The sequence below is a fragment of the Magallana gigas genome, chromosome 2 (genome assembly GCF_963853765.1).
Source record: "Magallana gigas chromosome 2, xbMagGiga1.1, whole genome shotgun sequence".
In the NCBI taxonomy this organism is placed as follows: domain Eukaryota; kingdom Metazoa; phylum Mollusca; class Bivalvia; order Ostreida; family Ostreidae; genus Magallana; species Magallana gigas.
The window spans coordinates 986,442-1,009,893 of record NC_088854.1 but is presented as its reverse complement, the minus strand read 5'-3'; the positions used below and the strand labels follow the sequence as shown (position 1 = coordinate 1,009,893).

At 31.9% G+C, this 23,452-nt stretch overlaps 1 protein-coding gene and 1 long non-coding RNA gene across 2 annotated transcripts; one reads left to right on the top strand and one right to left on the bottom strand.

The window, feature by feature from the left end:
* The first annotated feature begins 13,588 nt into the window (after positions 1-13,588).
* On the top strand, positions 13,589-19,686 carry LOC117681158 (chorion peroxidase). The gene is made up of 11 exons (XM_034444465.2): positions 13,589-13,731; positions 14,801-15,121; positions 15,582-15,781; positions 15,977-16,153; positions 16,288-16,452; positions 16,873-16,974; positions 17,400-17,507; positions 17,697-18,183; positions 18,404-18,616; positions 18,872-19,135; positions 19,437-19,686. Exons 1-11 carry the CDS (start codon positions 13,697-13,699, stop codon positions 19,507-19,509), a joined length of 2,145 nt encoding a protein of 714 aa, XP_034300356.2. The 5' UTR covers positions 13,589-13,696; the 3' UTR covers positions 19,510-19,686.
* A 2,084-nt stretch (positions 19,687-21,770) lies between these two features.
* On the bottom strand, positions 21,771-23,452 carry LOC105336608 (uncharacterized). Its single transcript, XR_901488.4, has 3 exons — positions 23,363-23,452; positions 22,378-22,434; positions 21,771-22,207 (listed from the first exon to the last, which is right to left on the bottom strand). It is a non-coding gene; the product is annotated as an uncharacterized lncRNA (long non-coding RNA).

Below are 23,452 nucleotides of genomic sequence, written 5' to 3'. Positions count from 1 at the left end.
CAGCATTTTTTGCCACCTGAATGAAAAATGCACTGTACATTGACCAAACGTTAAAACCCATCAAAACTAGAAAAATACGAACAAGGGGTAGGTTGTGTCAAAATTGTGTATAAATATGCATGTTTATTATCACAATGTACACAGATTACCAGTTTAATGTGTCTGTCTAAGAATTTTAACTGTTCAATATTTACAATATGGAACAAGCCGTTGCCTTATATTTCACAGTACTCGCGCCCCGATGGTCAGAACATTTATAATTCAATAAAAAGTATATTTACTCACCCATAACATGTATGTAGCTTGCCTTTGTTAGGCATAGTAGCAGAAACAAATTTGCATATTCATTCTTTTTACCCCAAACTCCGAACTCTGATTAAATAACCTATGATTCTAGATCATGGGGTCATGGATTTCACAATTTATAGTCTACACACTTTTGTTGAGATTATTCTGGTATAGATTCAGACAAAAAGCAAAAATGTTCATCGACCTATATTATGTCTAAATCTGTAACATAACTAACGAAGCATTGGTATATAGAGGTCAATGCATATCCGAGAGCTGATTTATAAGTAAAGTCACAAATGCAATAAAACTTTTAAAAATAATCGGTGGAGAATGCAAAAGAAATCATGCTTAGAGGTTTTTATCTATTTCAATTCAGATTTGAAAATGTAACGTCAATATAATTATTATATCTGAATAAATATATTTTACAAATATAGCGGCGTCATTTCTGAATCATCGGCGTTCTCATAGAACTTGTAGTAAGGTGGTCCTTTATAAAAGATTGGCAACGATGTTGTATTCACATTTTTAATTTTTTTTTCATTTCATCAAGAAAGTTATTACTCTTTTGTGCTAAATCGAGTGGTTTATCAAATTATTTAATGTGCAGTTAATTTTGTTTACGGCTCTTCAAAATGTCGTGAACGTAGCTGTATGATATAGCTTATATCTTAAGGACCCATTTTTAATTTTCCTTCCGAGTGTATGTCTTTTGACAATCTAATTTATCTATTTACATGGCATATGCTTCCAAAAGATATTGGAACCACATAAAGAGTACACTGTTGACTTGCTCTCACTTTTAGGTTGGTATATCAATTTCATAACATTTTAAGTGATGTTTATCTAACGAAGCAATGATTGCATCGTATAACAATTCGCATTCCTGGTCTTATTATTACTATATCTAGAGCCAAACTGCACCGCGTAGTTATTGGAAATAAACGCATACGTTCCTTTTTTTATAAACATTAAACAAAGTCTGTTTTATCTGTTTGAAAATATAGTGTTGTGTTGAGCTTTGTTACATTTTGAAGCATTAAATTTATTCAAGAATAAAAACCTTAAAAAGATTTAACTTTATGACGCGGCGATGTCACGTATATATCTAACATTTAATTTGAATTTAATAAATTTTTGTTACAAAATTTTTTATCTTTCATTTTATACAATACATCGCTCATGGGGATCATTATATAGACATTAATACTTTTTTTTAAGTATTCAACGAAACTTAATCAAACATTGAATCTGGTGACAGAATTTTTATCTAACATTTTTAAACAAAACAGCGCCCTTGAGAAGTGTAGTGCATAGTGTGACATTACGTTTGGATTAATTATTAAAATTTCAAATTTTTTAATCCTTATACTTTGATGACTGATCAACTCTTAGATAGGTTTTGTCGTTTAAATCCTCCATTTTTTCTTATCTGCCCCACATTTATAATTCAAAGAGGTTCTTTTCTCTCTTTTTAGGTAACTTCCATTATATTTTTATATTTAACAAGGCTAAAAATCCAAATTGAATAAAATTGTTAAAAGAAATTTACATATTTACAGAGTTTAGTAGAGGACAATATTCTGTGGCGGAAGGTTTTCAAGAAGAAAATGATCAATTTTCAAAGCTCAATATTTTTATAGTACTGGTACTTTAGCTTCCTAATATTCAGTGAAGACCATACTTCCAGAGAGTTTCCAGAGAGAGCATTACGATATATTCAAGTTGTTCTGAAAAACATATATGAACAATATTTTGATATTTCTATCGATATATTTTCGAAAATTTAGCTTATGTTTAAAAAAAACCCAGAAACAAATAACTCCAATTTCTGCCTAAAATTAGCTTATTTCATGCCATGTTTCAATTTCTTTAATTTTTTTTAAAAATTTTACATGAGACATCAAACGTATGTCTATTTGTATGCAAAGTTTTAAAAAGATGGCATTACTAATATTTTTTTTTGCGTTAGAATTTGATTGCTCAAAAATTTCGTAAAAATCATCATATCTGCTGTTGTGCTTATTATGTACAGGCATTTGAAGCCAGCAGTAAAGCATGAGTTTTTAAACTTACAATACTTAGATATTACTTTTATAGTCACTAAATGTGTTCAACTTCATACTGTATTGAAATCATAATTACATAATAGTTCAAACTATAAATATTTGTTTTATTTCTATAACACAACCAATTTCCATGCCAAATTTTAGCAATAATTTCAGGAAAATTATAATATATGGTCAAGGCCCCATATTTCAAAAAAAAAAAAGAAAAAAGGATGTGACATGGGTAACAAAAAATAAATTATACATCCCCATCTTTATATCCAAGTGGTTTTCGAATGCTTAACATTCGTAGTATTACAGGTGCCAACCTTCTTAAATAAAATGTAAAAAAGTGTTAGTTTGATGATCTGATAAACAAATTATAAAAGAGATATAGCAATGCAATCCATAATTTTCTTAAACAAAAAGAAAACATTTCAAAGCTACAAAACTTCCACCTGAAGTAGCTAAATAGTTTCAATATATCTTATCATCAGTGGTTTTTTCCCTTCATTCATTTCTTACAAACAAAAATATAATAACAAGTCATTCATGATATTAATATATAATATTGCATATTTAGAAATATTTTTTTTACAATATCAGGAAAATAAGAAAAGAAAAACATTGCATGTACGCTGTAAATGTATATGTGTTTATCAGAAAAAAGGTAAAAATCCCTTCTTGTGTTGATAATTTTCATAGAGATTAGAAGTATCTAACAAATTTGACTCATAAGATTAGAGTGGATACTCTATATTATTATAAACAACCACATTATACACACATTTTACATATCCGTAAATACACAGAAACATAATTCTTACATATACACATGTGTTTTTATCTGGCCTATAAATATCAAAGGGTTTCACTACCATCTGTCAAAGTATGTGTCCTTGATATACAACGGAGGGACTATATATATATATATATATATATATATATATATATAAATATATAAAAATGTATATATATGTATATATATATATATATATATATATATATATATAATTTTATATATATAAAGCACAGAGAAATTCACCTTATTGGAGCTCCACCTCCGCCCCGGCCGGGGCTTGAACTCACGACCTCTGGAACCCATTATCCTAGCAGTGAGCGGCCACCGCGCTAACCACTGGGCCATCTAGGCAAGACAAAATTCTTGCTTTCGATGACGAAGGGAAACTAGCGCGCTGGTCGCTCACTACACGGTCGTTCAAGATACAGGTGGAATGCAGTTAAACGACAATTTGAGAGGACCGGGACGATACACATTGCATAGATACATACATATAATAAGCACAAACATTGCAATAACTCTCAAATTGACATATAACTGCCCAAAGTGAATGATAAATATATACATAAAGCACAGAGAAATTCACCTTATTGGAGCTCCACCTCCGCTCCGCCCCGGCCGGGGCTTGAACTCACGACCTCTGGAACCCATTCTCCTAGCAGTGAGCTGCCACCACAAGAAAATTTTGAATTTCTTTAATATATACAATATTTTGCTATAAATAGATTCATCAAAGCACAACAATTTACCTTTAAAAGTATAGTTCATATTTGCATGACCAAATTGGTTGCAATAAAAACGATTCGGTATCGACCTGTCATTATTTTAATTTAATTAATGTTTATTTAAATTAAATTGGGTAAAACTTGTTTATAGCATTCTGGAAAGTTTTTTAGCATACCATAATTTTCAGTCGATATTTCTGTTCTGTTCATTAAATAGTTTAATATAATATTCAGCGCCTAACACAGACTATTTAAACATTGCTTTAACAATATGATTTAATGTAAGTAGGCAGGTAATGTTGCCTATATAGCCTTTAATTTAGAATCTACATCGTTAATGTCTATACCCCCATCCATAATATCACCTATCATCGCGTTTCATTTAATTCTGTCTGTTTCATTTAATATATCAATCTGTTAATACCATTCACATTATTTCTATCTTGAAGTTCTAAAATATTGGCTACATGTATTAGTTTTGGTATGGCAAGAATATAACTACAGAAACTTTACCTAATAATGTTATATTTCTTTTTTTATGATTCTAACAATAATTCAATATCGTGCACGTGATAAATCTTCATCTAGACTTATTATAACTCTGAATTTTATTATGTCATACAAAAATACCTATGCATTTTACAGCTTGTGTAGCGACTTTAATACCCTTTAAATTGTCATACTTGTCTTTTAAATTCCTTAGGAAGATGCATTCGGTTTATCTTTGATCCTGCTATATTTATCAATGTTTTTAAAAGCGTGTTTCATAGTTTCTATATTTCCTATTATAACCGTCATTTCATTCGCTTGTTGCACGCTTTTTCTTCATGTTGTAATTTTTTTTTTTTATAATTCCATGTATTTGATTATTTTATTTAATTTTACTTGATAAAATTTCCACAACAAATAAAGATAATATAGAAGATATCGGGCATCCATTTCTTATTCCTGTATTATTGTGCATGTTTTTGAAATCTATCCTTTATTTTTAAAACGGAAAATGGGATTTTTATAAAGAATTTTTATCCATTTGATAAAATATGGTCCGAAATAAAAAAAAAAAATTCAGGTCTTAAAAAAAAAGTTCCATTCAACTCAGTCGAAAGCATTTTCAAAGTCTAGAAATAGTAGTATCATCAGTGACTTGTGTTTTAATTATTAGATTGAAAGAAATGTCCTTACGATGTTGATTGATTTTTTCTAATAATTCATGTCTAAAGTTGTAACCAGTATAAAAATTTAAAGGTCAATCAGAGTCTCACATTTTTCTTTAATCCTTTGATTCGTTTCGGCTCCATGACTAACCAAATCCTCAAACAGTTGTTGTTGTGAATGAAAAAATGACAATAACAACCTGTCAACCATCTGCAAAATCCATGAAACGAAATACCAATTCAAGGCAAAGCTACACGGACCTCTAAAAATATAGAGGTAGGATCAGGTGCCTAGCAGGAGTTAGCCTCCTCTGCTGACCTGTCACAACCTCATGTGTCGTATTCGGGGAAAAACCCGGAAAAGTCCATAAACAATTAGGTGATAATGGTCTAACAATTAGTATGAAAAACGTAAGTCAGCATGCGACCCAGTGGAAGATTGCATTTGCAGACAAGGTCGTTGTATCGACCATAGAACTTGATTCAATTATATTGACATGTTTTACTCATATTACTACGAAAAAAAATCCAAACAATTAAGGAAGTTGAATTTATTCAATATCTGTAAACCATTAAAAAAGTGCTGTAATATTATACGAATCATATACATCATATTACTCATGTTTTTTGCCTGTATTTTTAAACTTGAGATATAATAAAAACATGAATGCTACAACACCACTTGTGAGAGATTGTATTAATTCCCTTAGGTACTCAATGTTGACAATTTTGTTATGTGATATATATTGTTATATGATTAAATACGCAAGGGCATGCTCTTCGTATGAACAATTTCTAAGGCGAGGCAAGCTACTGACAAACGAGTTGATAAAACAGGACTAGCAAAAGTCTTGTTTGATGTCATTCTCTTCTAAGTTCTATGGTCGATACAACGACCTTGTTACAATATTCTACTGGGTTGCATGCTGACTGACGTTTTCCATACTGCCTCTAAGGTTTTCCAGAGGCCCGTGATTGCTCTGCTCTGGACTATTGATTGAACACCGAATTGTCCACGGATTTTTCTCCGTTTTTCCCGATCATGAAATTTTTTCCAAATTACGACATTTTCCCCGATAATGACATTTTTACCCATAGGACATTGGGCGCACGGCGGGCATGATTGGTAAGCAGAGTATGCTTACTCCCCCTTAGCATCTGATCTTACCTTTATCCTTTTGGGGGTCCGTGTTACTCTGCTTTGAATTTGTATTTCGTTTTATGGATATTTGAGATGGTACCCGGTTTATTTTCATTTTTTCATTCATAGAAAATTGATTCTGTGAGATGCCTCACTTGAGAGGCAACGTTGAAAACTATTGCAACCCCTTTCTTATATCTAGAACAGAAGCAGTCCACGGATGAAATAAATATTTATTTATGCAAACAATTATCAATGATGTTAGTAAAAAAGAATTATGCACACTTTCATGATAATTGCGAAAATCTCGTATTTGTTGATAAAGCGTACAGACCAGGTCATAAATTCTGATACATCATCCGTCCTACTAGCGTTATTCATTTTTGATGCATACTTAAACATACTTTGAATAGATTTTAAAGAAAATATATATAACGAATAATTGTTGCTTATAACAGACCTTCTCTTAAATATTTGTCATATGGTAAAATTTTAGTTCAAAAAGGTAATTCAAAATTTACAATGAATTCTTTGTTTGAATGACATAACTAATAATTTAACATATTGAACAAATTAATATCCCAACAACAAAATTGTTAAAAAAAAACCCATTATTGTTATAAACTTGCCAGTATATGTTATATCATATATCATTTAAAATCCCGATTAAACCTGCTGTTTTGGAAAAAGAATCAGTGCAAAATTATAAACTTTTGACCTCAGCCGAGGGTATTTGATGTGATAAGGATAAAAAACATTTTATTGCCATAATTGTAAGTGAATTAAGTATACAAATTGAAGTATGGTTGTTGATTGATTTGATCAATGAAACATAAAGAAGAATATTTTTTAATAAAGACTTTATCTTTCATTTTATCACATCAAGTCATTGGAAGGATCGAATATTTTTTTTTTCTTGTTAAGCTTCTATTGATGTATTTTTATAAAACGTTTTAATATTGTTTTTCAAATTATGAACGTCAACTTTAGATTGTTGTCTATAGTTTGAGCAACAGTTTTAACAAATACTAAGTAATAATGTGGATATGAACGGAAACCAAAAAAAAACAACCCCAAACATGATGTATCTAAGATTTTCACAGTATTTTTTTTTATCAATTCTGTGAATATATAAGCTTTATTCAGCTTATGATACTATTTTAAGTAAATTTGCAATTCAAAACGATGAAATATTTGGTGGATTTTTGTTAGGTTCTAAATCATCAATGTATAAACATAGACTATTTATTACCAAAAAAAAAAAAACCCAGTATAATGGAAATATAAAAAAATCTGTTTATTGAATTAAGTTAATTTTATTTGGTAAATAAGATCTTAGGTTACCCCCATACACAAATCACTTAAACCCAATAGCATCTTGGGATTTTAAATCGTCTATCCCAGCAACATTTTAAGTAAGGTAATTATTCTAGTCGTTCAAATTCTTGTAACTAACTGTCTCTGATTTCAATAAGTTGTCTACATAAATTCGAATTAAACAATATGTTGTAATAAGGCCTTCAACATTTACTCTTAGCGACATAGCTTATATGTATTATTTTAGTGCACCAATGCGGAATTCAACGTTAACAGGTTAAAGTGTTTCTGTCGCCAAATACACGACAAAAAAGTGTCATTGACACCTCATCTAGTTTTACCAAGAAAATTAACAAGAAATATTTTAATGGGGATTCAAAATTAGAAAAAGCTGACATCTGTTTGATATCTGGTATTTGAGGCCCTTTGCAAAATATTTTCAAGGTTTTCATCAATTTTGTCTCAAAAAGGATTGAATCTTGGATTCTTGAGATTTATATCATTATAGAAAATTAAGGAATATATGGCACTCCTTGTCATATGTCATGTTGGGTTTTTTCTTTAAACTGTCCGGATATTTTGCTATAAGGACTGTAAAATAATTTCTAATCCCAATGCTATCAACTAAATTTTCTGTTGTATACTAGACTCTGGCAGTTTACTTTATTGGTACCTTTTAAGTTCTTACCATTTTTTCTTTCTGTTCTTCACTTCAAATGCAACCCCTTCATTTTGTTGGTAAGAAACTTTGTGACTAATTCGGTTCTAGCATTAAACTCTATTGGATGTATGTTTTGTAGTACATACTGCTGCATCACTACATCAGGTTAAAACTCTATTATTAGATTTCGATGGAAAAGATTAGGTACACATTTCAAAACTGTATCCTGGTTCCAACTGCTTGGCTTGAGTTTTGTTGGTTTTGTTGATCCTTCAATTCAATTTCCACAACTTTCTTCTCTTGATAGTTTATGAATGTGTAAGTTGCCTGTCATTCTCATGGGTGAAACCTTTTCGTAAACTTGCTAGATACTGGTAGATTTTTTGTCAGCATGTCGATATATCTTAGCATATCTAGTTATCTCTTCCATTCCCCAAAAATGCTAAATATATACTAATTCCAAGGACAGGTGATCGTTTTAATAGTCATCAAAGTGGTAAGCAAACCTATGATATACATACAGTAAATGTGGTCAGACTGGTTGGCCATTTCCAAATGCGTCTAACATTCTTCTTATTCATTCTCTTAACAAATGGGTTTAATCTGTCAGTCAAAGCAAGGGATCCACAGCACAAATATGAGACGTTATCTTCATTATAACGTTTGATGTCAAATGGTACATAAATCACACAGTGGAATCATAAGATTTAAAATGAGGAAAATTTCACTTAATTTCTTTGTGTCAACAATTAGTACAATGTGTCACTATATATTTTACGTTGAGATGAAATAGTCACACCTGAAGTTATATCACCCGATGCAATGCTTTTGACATTACAATGCAGCAACTCGATGGGATTCTCGTTTTCGATAAAACTTACTTGTATAGCTGTATATTTTTAAAGGGACTTGAACACGATTTGAGCTTAAAATTTCAAACTTTATTTTCCACTTTTGATGTCTAGAATGGTTGATATGGGCATTGTTAATGCTTCCTCACAATAAGTCAAATATTGTATAAGAAGCAAGATACAGAGTTTGATATTCTTTGTTTTGTAAACAAAACTCTAGTCTTGTTATTGCTTCCATATGTGTTGCATTGTTATAGGTTTAAATTAAATGGTGCTTATTTTGTTGTTTATATTATTTATGAACACATTAAATCGGTTTATCTTGTTTGTTACGAGTCATTTTTGCAAAAAATGGGTATTTTTCTTACTTCATATTATTTGTAAACAAACATAAGACTCGAGCTTTGTTTACTTAACAATGAATTTTACCCTCTTATTTGCCTTGTAAGTTAACATTTAACATTAAAATTTTGGTCAATGATTCAAAATGCACAAGTAAACAATTTTACGCATAAAAAAATAAAATTTTGATCTCCAATCGTGTATTGGTCCCTTTAAAGGTTTTTTTTTAAATAAATAGTTAAAATCCTTCAGTAATACTAATACTAACAGTCCACCAAAAATTGACCACCAGTAGTCGAGTTATAATTGAGATACATTGCGCACAATGCTTTGTTATGTAAACAAAATTCGTGTTAGGTTTAAGTTTACAATTTGAATTTTCCAAGTTTAGATCTAAACTGCATGTGAAAAATGCTAATACCTCTTTTTTATCTTCAAAACTAATCAGTAGATAGAAAAAAATTAGCTGAAAAAGAACCTTTGCTGTATATTGAACCATATTGAGCCCTGTTTAGTTGTGAAAGAGTCAGCCCCGATACACTCTTGTTCAGATATCTATTGAACGGTTAACAATTTCTGAACACTTGTCGAACAAAGACATGTTTATCTTTACAAGACTTTTTATCCGAAGGGCTGGCCCTTTCAATTAAGGTGTAGGAGGACTCTATAGTCATTTTATTATAAATCTTTACTAAAGAAAAAATAATCAATTATAGCAGCTTTGTTATCTAACTGAGCAACCAGGCTAAACCAGGATAAAATCTAAAATCCGTTTTAAAATGGAACCATGAGGTTTAAAAATCGAGATTTAGGAATAGATTTTTCTTGATTTTTTTTTATTCACGTGGTCATTGTTCAGAATAGTAAAATTTTCAAACTTATTTAAATTCGTTACAAAAAAAATCTGATATTGATTGGACTTATTTGATATTATCAGGATTTCTTATGTGAACTCGTTCTTATAATCGTTGAATTTTTGTTAAAGAGACTTGGACACGATTACACATAAAATTTTCAAATTTTATTTTTCCATTTTCAATGTTTATACTGATAAATAAAGAAGTTTATAATGCTATGTCAAAATTTGAAAGTCAAATATCAAGTTATAAGCAAGATACAGAGTTCATAGTTCTTTGTTTTGTAAACAAAGCTCGAATATTGTCATTTTTTACATTTGTGTTGTATTGGTGTGAGTTTCAATCAAATGTACTTTTCTTTTGTTGATAATAGTATTTATGAAGATATTGAATAAGTTTAAATTGTTTTTACATGCCATTTTGTCTAAGATATGGTTATTCTCTACATTACATTTTTTGTAAACAGCTATAAGACTCGAGCTTTGTTTACATATCAAACAGTTCTTAACTCTGTATCTCGCTTGTAACTTGACTTTAACATTCAATTTTTTAGTCAATCATTTAAAATGCACCAGTAGACCATTTTATACATAAAAAATAAAAATAAAATTGTTGATCTCAAATCGTGTCCAAGTCCCTTTAATTCGTCCTGAGATTAATTCGTATTTGTAAAGTCAAACCAAGAATCATTCGGATTTTTTTCTTAATTTCGCTACTGATTTCAGAATCCTTCCAGCCGGAACTGCAAATTTTTACTTTTCATAACAACAAAAAGCCCTTTGTTTCTTTGCTCTAGTTCTATGATATTATTGTATCATTTTCATTATCCTTTTATATTAGCAAACAAGATAACTCACTATCTCAGGATAAGAGTAAGTCATCAAAAGATCCATCGGAGCACGACGGATGTTAACTTAATTGATTTATTCAATGGTTTTTTAAAGGTATTTTTATGGCCATTATCTGATTTAAGATAAATGTATAGGAAGTATGGTTGAACCCATTACGATTGAAAAAGTGATATGAAATATTTCCCAAAAATCAGACGGTTTGTTTTGAGCTTGTCCTTTTTAAATGAAAATTGATAAACACATTTTCTATATCACAAAATGTTATAATTTCCAAAAACTTTATTATTTACATTGATTGATGAATTGTATAGTAGGGTTGCTGAATATTTTTTTTTTACATTGAAGATTCTTTTAAAAAGAATGATCAAATCTGAACGTCTACCTATTCATTGTCATTTTTTAAGATCAGCATATTTTGTCCTAATTAGCACACCTCAAATATGATTATTTAGTATACCGGACCAAAGGCCAGCATATTTTTTTAAGACTCAGCACGCATTCAATATGATCAAATGCAATGCTGAATCAATTCATTTTTGTTTATCAATAATGGAGAGACTTTAACAGAAATATAAAGTTTGGATTTTCGCCATTTTTAGTTTCCATTGTGTCCTTTTAATAGGTCAGCTTATTTTTTTTTTTGATTGAGCATACTTTAAGTATGCTAGAAAAAAAAACCTGCAGGACCTTGTTATATTGATTTGCCGTTGAAAGAAATTTGACTTAATCTGATTGGACTAAAATATCTTAGATTATTCTGACCGATAGGAACCCTGGAGTAAGATTAAATCTAAGTGATCGATCAGAGGACGCTCAGTAAGGGTTAACGCTTATAATACACATATTCCTGCAGCTAATATATACATATTTGCGTTTTCATTAATTGTGATTATTTAAAGGTTATAGGAATCAGTAGCCATGGTTCTGATTTAAGAATTAAGAAAATATTCGTATTTCAAAACAAATCAGTGACAACTATTTGTACCTACGTGTATATTCAGACACACACCAAATTGAGGTCCCAGAGCGTGTTCATGCATTGTAAAATTCATGGAATCGCCGTAAGGTCACAAGAAAAATTCAGAAAAATGTTAAATTGTATTTAAAATTTTAACAAGTAAAAGATTTCATTGCATCCTGACATCCATTGAGTCTTTTCTGCGGATCTAAGACGTTATAACGTGCAGAGAGCTTTGACGTCCTATTCACGGCGTGATCAGCGCATGACTACATGCACAAGACGTCTTATTTTTATCAGTTTTTAAATTTTTGTACAATATTAGGGAAACAAATCAGATTGGACCAATATTAGGGAAACAAACACGATTTCCAATCAGACAAATTTTTTATTATTTTTTCCTTCATCTGGAGTTAAGTACTTCTTGCATATGCAGTGCAAAGTAAAGAACTGAAAATTGATGGCGTATTACTACGCCACCAAAAGTAGGACGCTAGTACGGGTTATTGCCCCACGCTACGCACATATAGGTAAACACTGTGCTTGATAATTATGCCAGTGCCAAGGTGGCTTTTTCACCTGCTTAAGATGGAGTTTTGTGAAATTCCATGTATACCAAATGATAGACCATTGCCTTTAGAGTACAAAGAATAAAGTGCAGTATTATGTATTTCTTGTCCCCAAAATTAAAATTCCATAGAGAGCTTTAAAAATAGGTCGAAATAGTTGAAATCGTATCAAAAATAAGTATGTAAAGGATTGGTCACTCCAGTGTCGTTATAATTATATATGACGTCATGATGATTGTCTAATTTTGACAAAATACTGTTTTAGCGCAAAAATGGGTGTTTGCAACAATTTTTGACTTAGAAACATCGAGCTCATGCTTGCTCACCTACAATTTTGAATTATGTTTTGTTTAATTTTTAGACCAACCATATATGTAAAAATCGTACTTGAGCAGACCTGTGCTCTATACTATCTAAGGCAAAATATGAAGGAAAATTGCAATATTTTCAATTATTTGCAAAATTGCGGGAATTTTCCAATTTTTGTGACGTCACAGATGAACAGCTATTGGTAATAGATGACCAATACCAAGATAAATGTAACAGACATCGTCTGAGTAATACTAATGTTTTATGAAGATTTGAGGAAAGTATTTCTAGTAGGAATTTGATTTAAATCGGCTGTTTTCTTAAAGTGTTATAAAATTTTACATTTTTATGGTAAATATCTCACCTAACTTGTGTGATACAATATTAACTAATGCAATTAGGTGGTTACAAACTCTTTCTGTTAGCTGTCTAAGACGGGTATTTAAAAATGCCACCTTGGCACTGGCATAATTATCAGGCGCAGTATTTATTGTTTTGGTTTCTTTGAATAAAATAAGGTTTCTTATAACAAAGTTTATTGAAATAATGACCTGTTCTACCTTTCATTTATATAACACGTATATAATTTAATATCAAAACAGTGCATAAGAATGACTTGTTTTCGTTGGATTTGAGCCCTAATCAGTCCAAAACAATCAGCTAATACAGTCAATCACGTGACCAAAAATCAATAAGAAGGAGGCCTCATTTACATCTCCAAATGAATTGTTTTAGGGTCATCAATTATCTGATACATGATTTAAAAACGTGGATTCACGACCCTCCATGTTAGATAGGGGTTGCAGGTCCAACCATCAACATGTACCAGTCAAGGGGACTAGGAGTCATGACGGGGTAAGCTTCATCACAGTACCTTAGTTTTTTTTTATCTATTATTATCCTATGGCACTGTTTTGTATATAAACTATATTAGAGTTTGAATTATCTAGCCAAATGATCCCAACGTTTGTAAACAATTTATTGATATTAATATCGTGTTTCCTTTTAATTTTAGAAAAAACGTCCTAATTATTTGAAATTTCTGAAAGCTTAACTGTAATTTTTTTCTGATTCCGTAGGAGTGAAGGTAATATTTGATATCATTTTAAAAAACCCACACATATTAAGAAGGTATCGCTAAAAAAAACAGAATTTGATATGCCTGCAAAAGTAGACACGAATACAATTCATAACTTTGTGTGCGGAAAAGACCAAACAGAACATTTGAATGGCAATAATGTGCTACATTGTATGCAATTAAAATAAATATTACCTAACGAAAAAGGATTTTGCTTTAAAAGAAACTTAATGTTTTCGTCTACTCTGTATGTGTATTTATTTTATCAATTAAAACCTGTGTATTTGACCATCGGTCAATATACTGCGATCTATTTGATTGGCAACATATTCCGATAAAAACACGAACTGTCATTTGAATATATGGGTAACATTGCTCTGACGCTAGTGGTAAACAAAAGTTTGATTTTTCTGTTAAAGTAACTTAATTTAATTGATACAAAGCCAAAAGAACCAAATATGTTTGTTTTACTATTATTTTTGAAATTGATCATTTAGATCACCAATAGGTATTAATTTATAATGAATTTAATGCACAATGATATGAAAACAAGTTGTGAACACTAAATATTAAAAATGGAATTAGAAAATAAACAAAAATATTGAACGCCAAAGCAGTCATTAGACCAGAGGATGTTTCTCATGGTGCGCATAACAGCTCAAGGGCGATACAACAAACTGAAATGTTCTGTGCACCATGCAGGGAAAAGATATTCTTGTCTATTGACTGCTCAGGCATTAAACATTTCTATAATACCACACCGATATTTTTAATATCTAGATTTTGAATTTTCTTAAATAAAAATTATTCAACAAAAATAAAAATGTGTTGTTTTCCTACTCTCAGGTTGTTTTTCCTGTTTGTTGCATCATCTGCATACTCCAATTTGAACATTGAATTGGTTTTGAATACAAACATCGAACATTCATTAAACCCGGAACGTTTTTCACAAAGACAAGGGTACGGCCCACATTCACCTAATAAGCATGGGTACAGTTCTGTCGTCTCGGGAAAACCAAGTCCTCACTTCAGGAGACGTTCAAGGTTGCCCGAGCCTGACCAAGAAGTTCTACTGAAAATTCCTGCAACCTTTAACTGTAGGTGTTATAATGACGATCCAGTTCAGGGCAGGATTCACTACCAATCACGACGAAGATGGTTGCAAAGGTTAGTAGAAATGGCTTATCAAAGATAGTGGATAAAGCTTCTTACGATAGCGTCACAACGTCGATATTTACTCCTGGTCAGAAAATTTACTTTAAAATACAAACACAGCACCAATACAAACACCGCACCAATAACTATTAGAAGACGCCAACTGAATTCAAGCATTTAATTCGTTATGGAATCCAATTATCCTTTAACTTTAGAACTGTGCCTTTAAAGCTTCCCAGCGTCTGGATATATATGGTCTGATATTAATTTTTTGATTTTAAAAATAGATTAACAAGTTAAATGTAAAATCAGATATAATCCCCATATCAAATAAGAAGTCGGATATACTTGCATTATAGGATGAGAAGTCAGATATAATCCCACTATAAAATGAGATGTACAAGATAATACCTATCTTATGATTATTGTTGAGATGTGAAAACTAACCTAATAACTAATCCTTCTATATCAGTAAAAACAGACGTCGTGAGGCTGAGGAGGTAGAGGAAGAAGAAGATGACGATGAAGATTGTGATTTTGCGAGGAGGCTTTCTTGCGATTACACCTCAAAATTCAGAACTATTAATGGGAGCTGTAATAACATTGCTCATCCTTACTGGGGAATGGCGGAAACGCCGCTCATCCGGTTCCTCTGCTCGGTCTATGAGGACGGTGAGCTACTTACATTATCTAAACTATGTTTATGGTTGAAAATTACAAAAATTATTGATTTTATTGTTTATCGATTATGTACAGTCAGTGTACCATGGAATCGTTTGTTTAAAAGAACAACCGCTATTCTTCATTGCAAGAAACAGTTCTCTGAAAATGATTAAAGTGCCTAAAGAATATACCTTTATATTCAAGGCATGGGTGCTCCGAGGAGTAGAGGTAAGTTTCGACCTCTCCCGGAGCCCAGGGAAATTAGGTTGAAGGTACACGACAAGAGTCGTCCGCGCCATGAACTGAAAAGGTTTACCCATTATTTGATGTTCTTTGGACAAATGTTGAGTCACGATCTTCAAGAAAACGTAAAATCTGAAAGTGAGTAGTCTTTCTTTTTCACTCTCAAATTTGATTTGATCCAAATCAATGAGAAATAAATTGTAAGGATGCTATACGTGTCTAATTCTGAGAACGTTTACTGTTAATATTTTTCTATTTTGATGTTTTACCAGCACCCGACGGAGAAGATCTGGACTGCTGTGGTATCCACAGAAATGACCCCAACTGTATCATGAGATTAAGAATAAGGGGCAATGACCCATTTTACGGCCCCTTTGGAGTACGCTGTTTGAATTTCTCTCGCTCTGAAGCATCTCCCGACTTAAATTGCAATTTCAGTTAGTATTTATTAATTTAAAAATGGCTTTAGATTTTTACAACTTCGGTAATGTTCCAATGTAACATATGCTAGCTATTAAAAAAAAAGAAATTATATTCGTTACAATGAATCTTAAAAGTACTTCTGAAATTTGTTGTCTGTGTGTTTGACATGCTTTTAGATTTGTTAATGTTTTATATTCTAACAACCAATTTTTAAAAAAAAGTGTTACAGATATTTGAAGGGTAAGAATTTTATTATTGCATACACCATGATGATTTTTGAATATATTGAAGACTGACATCGTTCATATTTCAGGTTTATTGTTTACATGTTCAATGTTTAGACTTTATTGTTTACATATGTATTGTTTACAGTACACATGTGTTCATGCTTTTTGTTTACATGTTTACGTGTTTAAATGGTTACCTGCTTACAGAGGTTCGTCAGACCATCACAGAGTACACTATGTACATCGACGGCTCGTCGTTTTACGGATCAAACGAAGAAGATTACCCGGATTTAAGAACATTTATCGGTGGTGAGACTATCGCTTAGCATTAACTCTCCTACTGGAATTGTAGATCAACCTTTCTCTTGTCAGACGTAAACAAGTGACGAGAGACCAAATTTGTCTCTGAACCTTATATTTCTCTTTCTTTTTCATAAGAATACAGAGTGGAATAGAGAAGGAATAAGATTAGGAGTTTTATTTTAATACTAGTCTGCTGTTTAACGGTGTCAATATCAAAACGCCATCAGTTTTGGATAGAAGCTTAAAAAGTGAGAGAGCTGAAATAAATAATGATAATTAGTGCTGGAGATGATAATTGTAATGATATCAGAATAAAGACAGTCAAACACCAATGACAAATGGCTATGGTCAGCAAAAACTATTTTGTATTCCCTTGTTATTTTACAACAATTTTAAAGAATTTTAGTAAAGCTTATCCCGTGTTATTTCAGGTTTACTGACAACGCAAGACCACCCCCACGGCGAAGGTGAGTTGATGCCTCCCACAGACGAACCGGAGGACGGATGTCGCGAAACAACCTTCAAATGTTTCCACTCTGGTAATTATCCCTCAATTGCTAGACATTCTGCACATTGTTGCATATTTGCAGATATATATTCAGATTTCATCTTATTGCTTATATATACCAATGTGTTTTAAATTTAAAGACTTTTCATAAGATTTCCCTATATGTAAAATACTAATTATGTTCCTTACAATTATTGTGAAGACGGTGTCTTTTTTTAAGGCGATGGTCGAGTAAATCAACAGGCTCCACTTATTGCTCAGCACACGCTCTGGCTTCGTGAACACAACAGACTCGCCAGAAAGCTGGCGGAGCTGTATCCTAATTGGGACGATGAAAGGCTCTTCCAGGAAGCCAGAAAAATAGTGGGCGCCATGTTCCAACACATCACATACACAGAGTACCTGCCACTGATTCTCGGTGATGACATCATGGACCAGTTTCAACTCAGACCCCTCCCCAAAGGTTCCTTTTTCGAGGGATACGACGCATGCGTTAACCCTACAATCCGCCAGGGATTCTTCGCTGCTGCTTTCCGGTTTGGACACAGCATGATCAACGATTTCGTCGGATTTCAGCCGGCCTCGGGTGACTACCACCGGGACCGTTTAAGGGATATCTTCAATATTCCGGACCATCTGTATCAAAGGGAAGGAATCGAGCAAACCATTCGTGGCCTCTACCTTGAGCGGTCCCAAAGTGTTGACAGGTAAATTTTTCAATGACATTTTTTTTATTTCTTTTTGGAACATTGTTATTTGACATTCATATAATACTTCAGTTTCTTTTTAAATAAGTTTTTCATGTTTGTTAACGGTTTAACCTCCTCGTTTTTGATCGTCAAAAAAGAGATGTCAGGTCCTTTCTATTCTTTATAAGTTCTTTTCTGAATTACCTAGAAACTTGAGTGATAAGATGAGATCTTTTAGGTTAAAGTCAGAGGAAGTACTGAACCATTTGTTTGAGATTGGTCCCGGTACAGGGTCAGACCTGATCTCCATCAACATCAACAGGGGGCGGGATCATGCCATCCCTCCCTACATGAGCTACAGGAAGATGTGTAACCTGTACACCACCAAGAAATTCTCCGGCCTTGTGGACCACACCCAAGATGTCCGCGAACTCCTGGCGGAAACTTACGAGTGAGTCATTGGTTTTTTAGAATACGCCTGTAAGTAAATCATATCAAAAGAAAATTATTGTCAGTTACTTTTTCATTTTATGAATAAATTAATTTGATTGTTAGGCAAATCACACTTTAAACGTATGATTGTGAAGTCAGGTAGTGAGTACATTTCTGACATTTTCATGAATTACTATATGTATAGTGGTTCTATCCAATTTTAAAGAACATCTACATTAAATCTTAACAGGTTTATTTTGTTTACTTGTTTCAGTCATGTCAATGACATTGATTTGTTTACGGGCGCTGTCTCCGAGACGCCATTAGATGGCGCTTTAGTGGGACCAACGCTGGCCTGTATCATTGGACTGCAGTTCAAAGCGCTGAAGGTTGGAGACCGCTTTTACTACGAAAACAATGAACCTTACGCAGGCTTTCGTCTTTCCCAAATTGACCAGATCAAGAATACCACTCTTGCTCAAGTCATCTGTAGAAATATGAACATTGGGAAGATACAGAAGAACGTTTTCATTCACGGGTTAGTTCATTCAAGGGATGTTGAGATGTTGACAACATTTCGCAATGATTCGACATTATGAAATATTTGATATGAGCAAAGAATCAATTTTTTTGTAATAAAGTTTAAATGCTAATTTGAAGCAACAAGAAAATGTGGACCTAAAATTGTTACATGGGTGGCTCAATTGCAAAAACATTGTTGTAACCAAAAATCATACCAAACTTAGCTTTGTAATCCTTAAGAAAATTTACCTTGACAAATTACAGGTAAATTCAATAATTGTAAAATGATTCACAAATCATTTATTTCCAATTTTCAGTTTGCCTGAGGTGGACTGTGCAGACATTCAGGACGACATTGATCTGACACACTGGGCTGACCTTACACCTTAGTGTCACACCGGGGAACTTTTCTCCTCTCAGTGCTATATGTCTTTTACTTTCAGGCAGTTCAAATTTAGAATAACATTTATGTTTCGTAAATTGTTCAATGTCGTTCAATATCTTTATACTTCTTTTTTCAAGATGCCATAAACTTGAATTTGATTTATTAAATAGTTTATATCTTTTGTTGTTTTTTTTTTCCTTTACATTGTAATAAAGAATTGAGTGTGCTAATCGTAATAATATATTTACCAGTAAAACCTGTATCAACATAATATATGTATATGTTGATCTGGGTATAAAATGGATAGCACATAGTTCCACATTTTCCATAGTCATTTCATTTAAAGAAATAAAGGATTTACAAAGTCCATTTTAGTTTGAAATAATCAATGGACACAGAGGATTACGCAATATTGGTCTAAATCGACTTCTAGATAACCCATATACACTGACATTGACAGATTTATCAACTGTTAAAAATGTTTTAAAAACAAAGAACATTATTACTAATAAAATGTGATAAAAGTATAAACATTGAATATTTGCCAAAGGGGAGGCTTATTTTGGTATGATCACACCAACCTGATCTTCAGATTTCGAATCTTACCCTAATTAATAAGTTGACATGGATATTGATATACAAGTATAATCGTATCTAGAGCGGAGTCGGATGGGGGGGGGGGGGGGGGGGGGGCTTGGACCCACTTGACCACTCGGTTGCGTTTTAAAAAAACTGTAATGACAAAATCATTCCAGTTTCTTCAACGATCATCAATGCAAATACATTTTTGTTTACAAAATCGTATCTTTCTTATTATATAGCTTAATGAATAAAAGTTTGGTTTAAAACTTTGCCGACTTATAAACGGATAACATTAATAAATCGGATCGTAAGTCATAATACTTATTCAAAACGCAGTCCTGGAAACTGAAGCGACAAAAAGCAGACCATTTAAGAATGGGTAACTCTTACTTACATCATAATGTATACTGATTACAAGAATGAAATAAATCTTACTGACTTAAAATACAACACTACAAAAAATAAAAGTGAAAGGTACAGTTTCCGTCATATCATATCTTTCCATGCGTAAAAGATTTTTTTTAAAAATCACAAAATGACGCTTTCTGTTTCCAGAATACCCCACACTTAATAATCAATAAATAATTTCTGCAACTACGTTCATAGTGTTAATATTGACGTCATAAAAGGGCAAATAAAAGGGGTTTTTTAAACCAATTGTTCAGTAGTTTTTTTTTTAATCTTTAAACAATTTTCGTAGCCATTGCCCATAATAAAATTCTCATTATAACTTGATTAACATATCAAATTTTATATATTGATTTCGTTGGAGGCGACACATTTTCACCTATGAGAAACCAAGAGAAAACTTTTTTTCTTCTTTTTAATGAATTTAAAAAAAAATTGACATAATGTTGAAACCAATACTTTCTGTTGGGAACAAAATAAAAGTGCATAATCTTTTTTCTACAAATATGTCATCAAATAAGTATTATATGATTAGTATTTAAAAGATTTCCTCTCATAACTGCAACGATGTGTGCATACAAATTAAATAACACAAGAAAGCACGTTATAAAAATTTTGTGTGTGCACCCCGTTGCAGTTATGAGACCACATCCCTCAAGAAATAAATGATCAATCCTTATCTTTACGCTTTGTTACCTTTATTTCCTTTCCTTCCGCTATCATATTTATCAAAATATCGGGCTTTTTTAAGAGCATTGCGCAATAAACGGAAAAACCATTGGAACAGCCGAGAAAATGCTGACAACACGCTATATACGTAGCTTTATAGTCTAAATACACAATTGTGTTTTTCATTGTTATTTGATTGATAAACCTTTGGTATAATGATATATAAATAAAATGAATTCATTAAACCGTCAGCAAATAATAACATCAATGATATGTGCATTAGCGTAATTATGATATAAGTTCATGATCTGGATTGAGATCACGAGGAGAGTCGGTCATAGTTTTCGTGAAATACAAAAAAAAAAAAAGATTATATTCATACGCACCAGTTTTGGTGATTGTGTCCTCTGGGTTATGCGTAAATATCACTTATATATAGATCAATCAATACAATTCAACAACTTTTGAATTCAAGGGCGAACATTGAAAGAAACTGCACCATCTTGTACGATTATTTATTGCACTTCCGTTCATTAGGAATGCATCCAATATTGATTCTGGGAAACATAGTCTTTTGTTTTTTGCCTTTAAATGAAAATTAACTAAACTCTGCTGAAAATTTTATTTGCCAAATACAGCATATATTCACAGAATAACAAGAGAAATTATCGCATTTCACAAGTTGTTTCAAATTCACAAAACGGCAAAATTTGCTTAAAACAAGTCATGCTAATGAAACTCAAACGGGTTGGGTCTTTTGATTTGATAACTTTATAGTTAATTTTTCCTAATTTGATCACCTGATCCCTCCGCTTCTTTATGTGAAATTGGTTATAACTCAGCCTTATTTAAACGGGTCAAAATGAAGTTCGGGAATGGCCTCGGAACATTTTCTGACCGGCTTTCCGTTTTTACAAGTATGGGGGCAACATTTCAGGTTCCCTTCGCAATCTGAGTCAAGGCTACAGACGGAGTGACATTTCCCGCGCAGTCCTTCCTCTGGGGTTGGACATTCTCCGGCTCTTATTTCTTGTCCTTCAACCTCTAAGACAAAAAGTCATTTTATATTGATGATATTCAGAAGGTATTAGGTAATTGAGAAGGACAAAAATATATGAGTCTTATTCTTGTTATTTAACTTAATAATAAAATGTCAATAAAGTGTGGTTTTTTTTACATTTAGAACTGTTAATTAGTTATTGATTACACCATACCATTACAGAATAGATAGAGCAGGATTAAACACGTGAGGAGGCTCCGCATTTTGGTGTCTGAATGAAAAAAAAATCATAAACATGAAATGGAAAATGTGATTTTCAATTCTGTACATTGCAATATTCTCCGAGCTTCCAACTGATTTAGTATAATCAACACACCTGTTTAACATTAGTTTTTTATCCTTACAAATATGCATAGCTATAAAAAGCATTATTAAGAGTACTTTTTTAAATTCACTTAAAAACAAGAATTAAAGGGGAAAAAACCCAGATCAAACAGGAACTAGCTAACTAGAGACCGCATTATAAACACTCCATTCGAAATTGTCACTGTTGATTTCATTCAAAATTCCGATAACTTAGTTATTCTCATATCGAAGAGTTCTTTAAGAAAGTTTATTAACAAACATAATTATTTCAAATCCGACTTTTACTCTAATGGTTAAAATTCTGGGGCCATAAAACTTATTCAAACTGACTTTTGATATAGGTTTTCCTTATTAACTAAAGGAACATGTAGGATTAAAGGGAAACTTATATCGTCTAAGAATGATGGCCCCGGAGCAATAAGCGTCAATAATGTTTTCAATGTATTAATCTAGCATTTATTTCGACAAAATGGACCAAAACTGTACAACTGTAAAGAAGTTTTTCAAATGGAACATACTTTAAGACTATTTAGTCTTTTAGGTTAATGAAATACTATTAGACAATATTGTTCTTAAAATTGTGTTGTAATTAATTTTATCAATCATTTGCTTCACATATTTGTAGTATTTTGCAAACAATATTTTTTATTATCAATTTGGAAAGATGTGTATGATTTATGAAAATTTATATAAAAAGTTCTAAATTTGTAGTGAAATGCTATCAAATGAATAAGTTAAGTGAGACCATTTAAATTGATGTTTCGAAATGGGAGTGATTCAAATGAAATATATGAGAAACATATATATAAAGTAAAATATAAACTGTAACATACCTTAAATGTGATGTGTATGATACCTGAGTAACAATGGTCTCTCTTCTTTGAGGGATAACAATGCGCGCTTAGGACCTCAGATATATACCT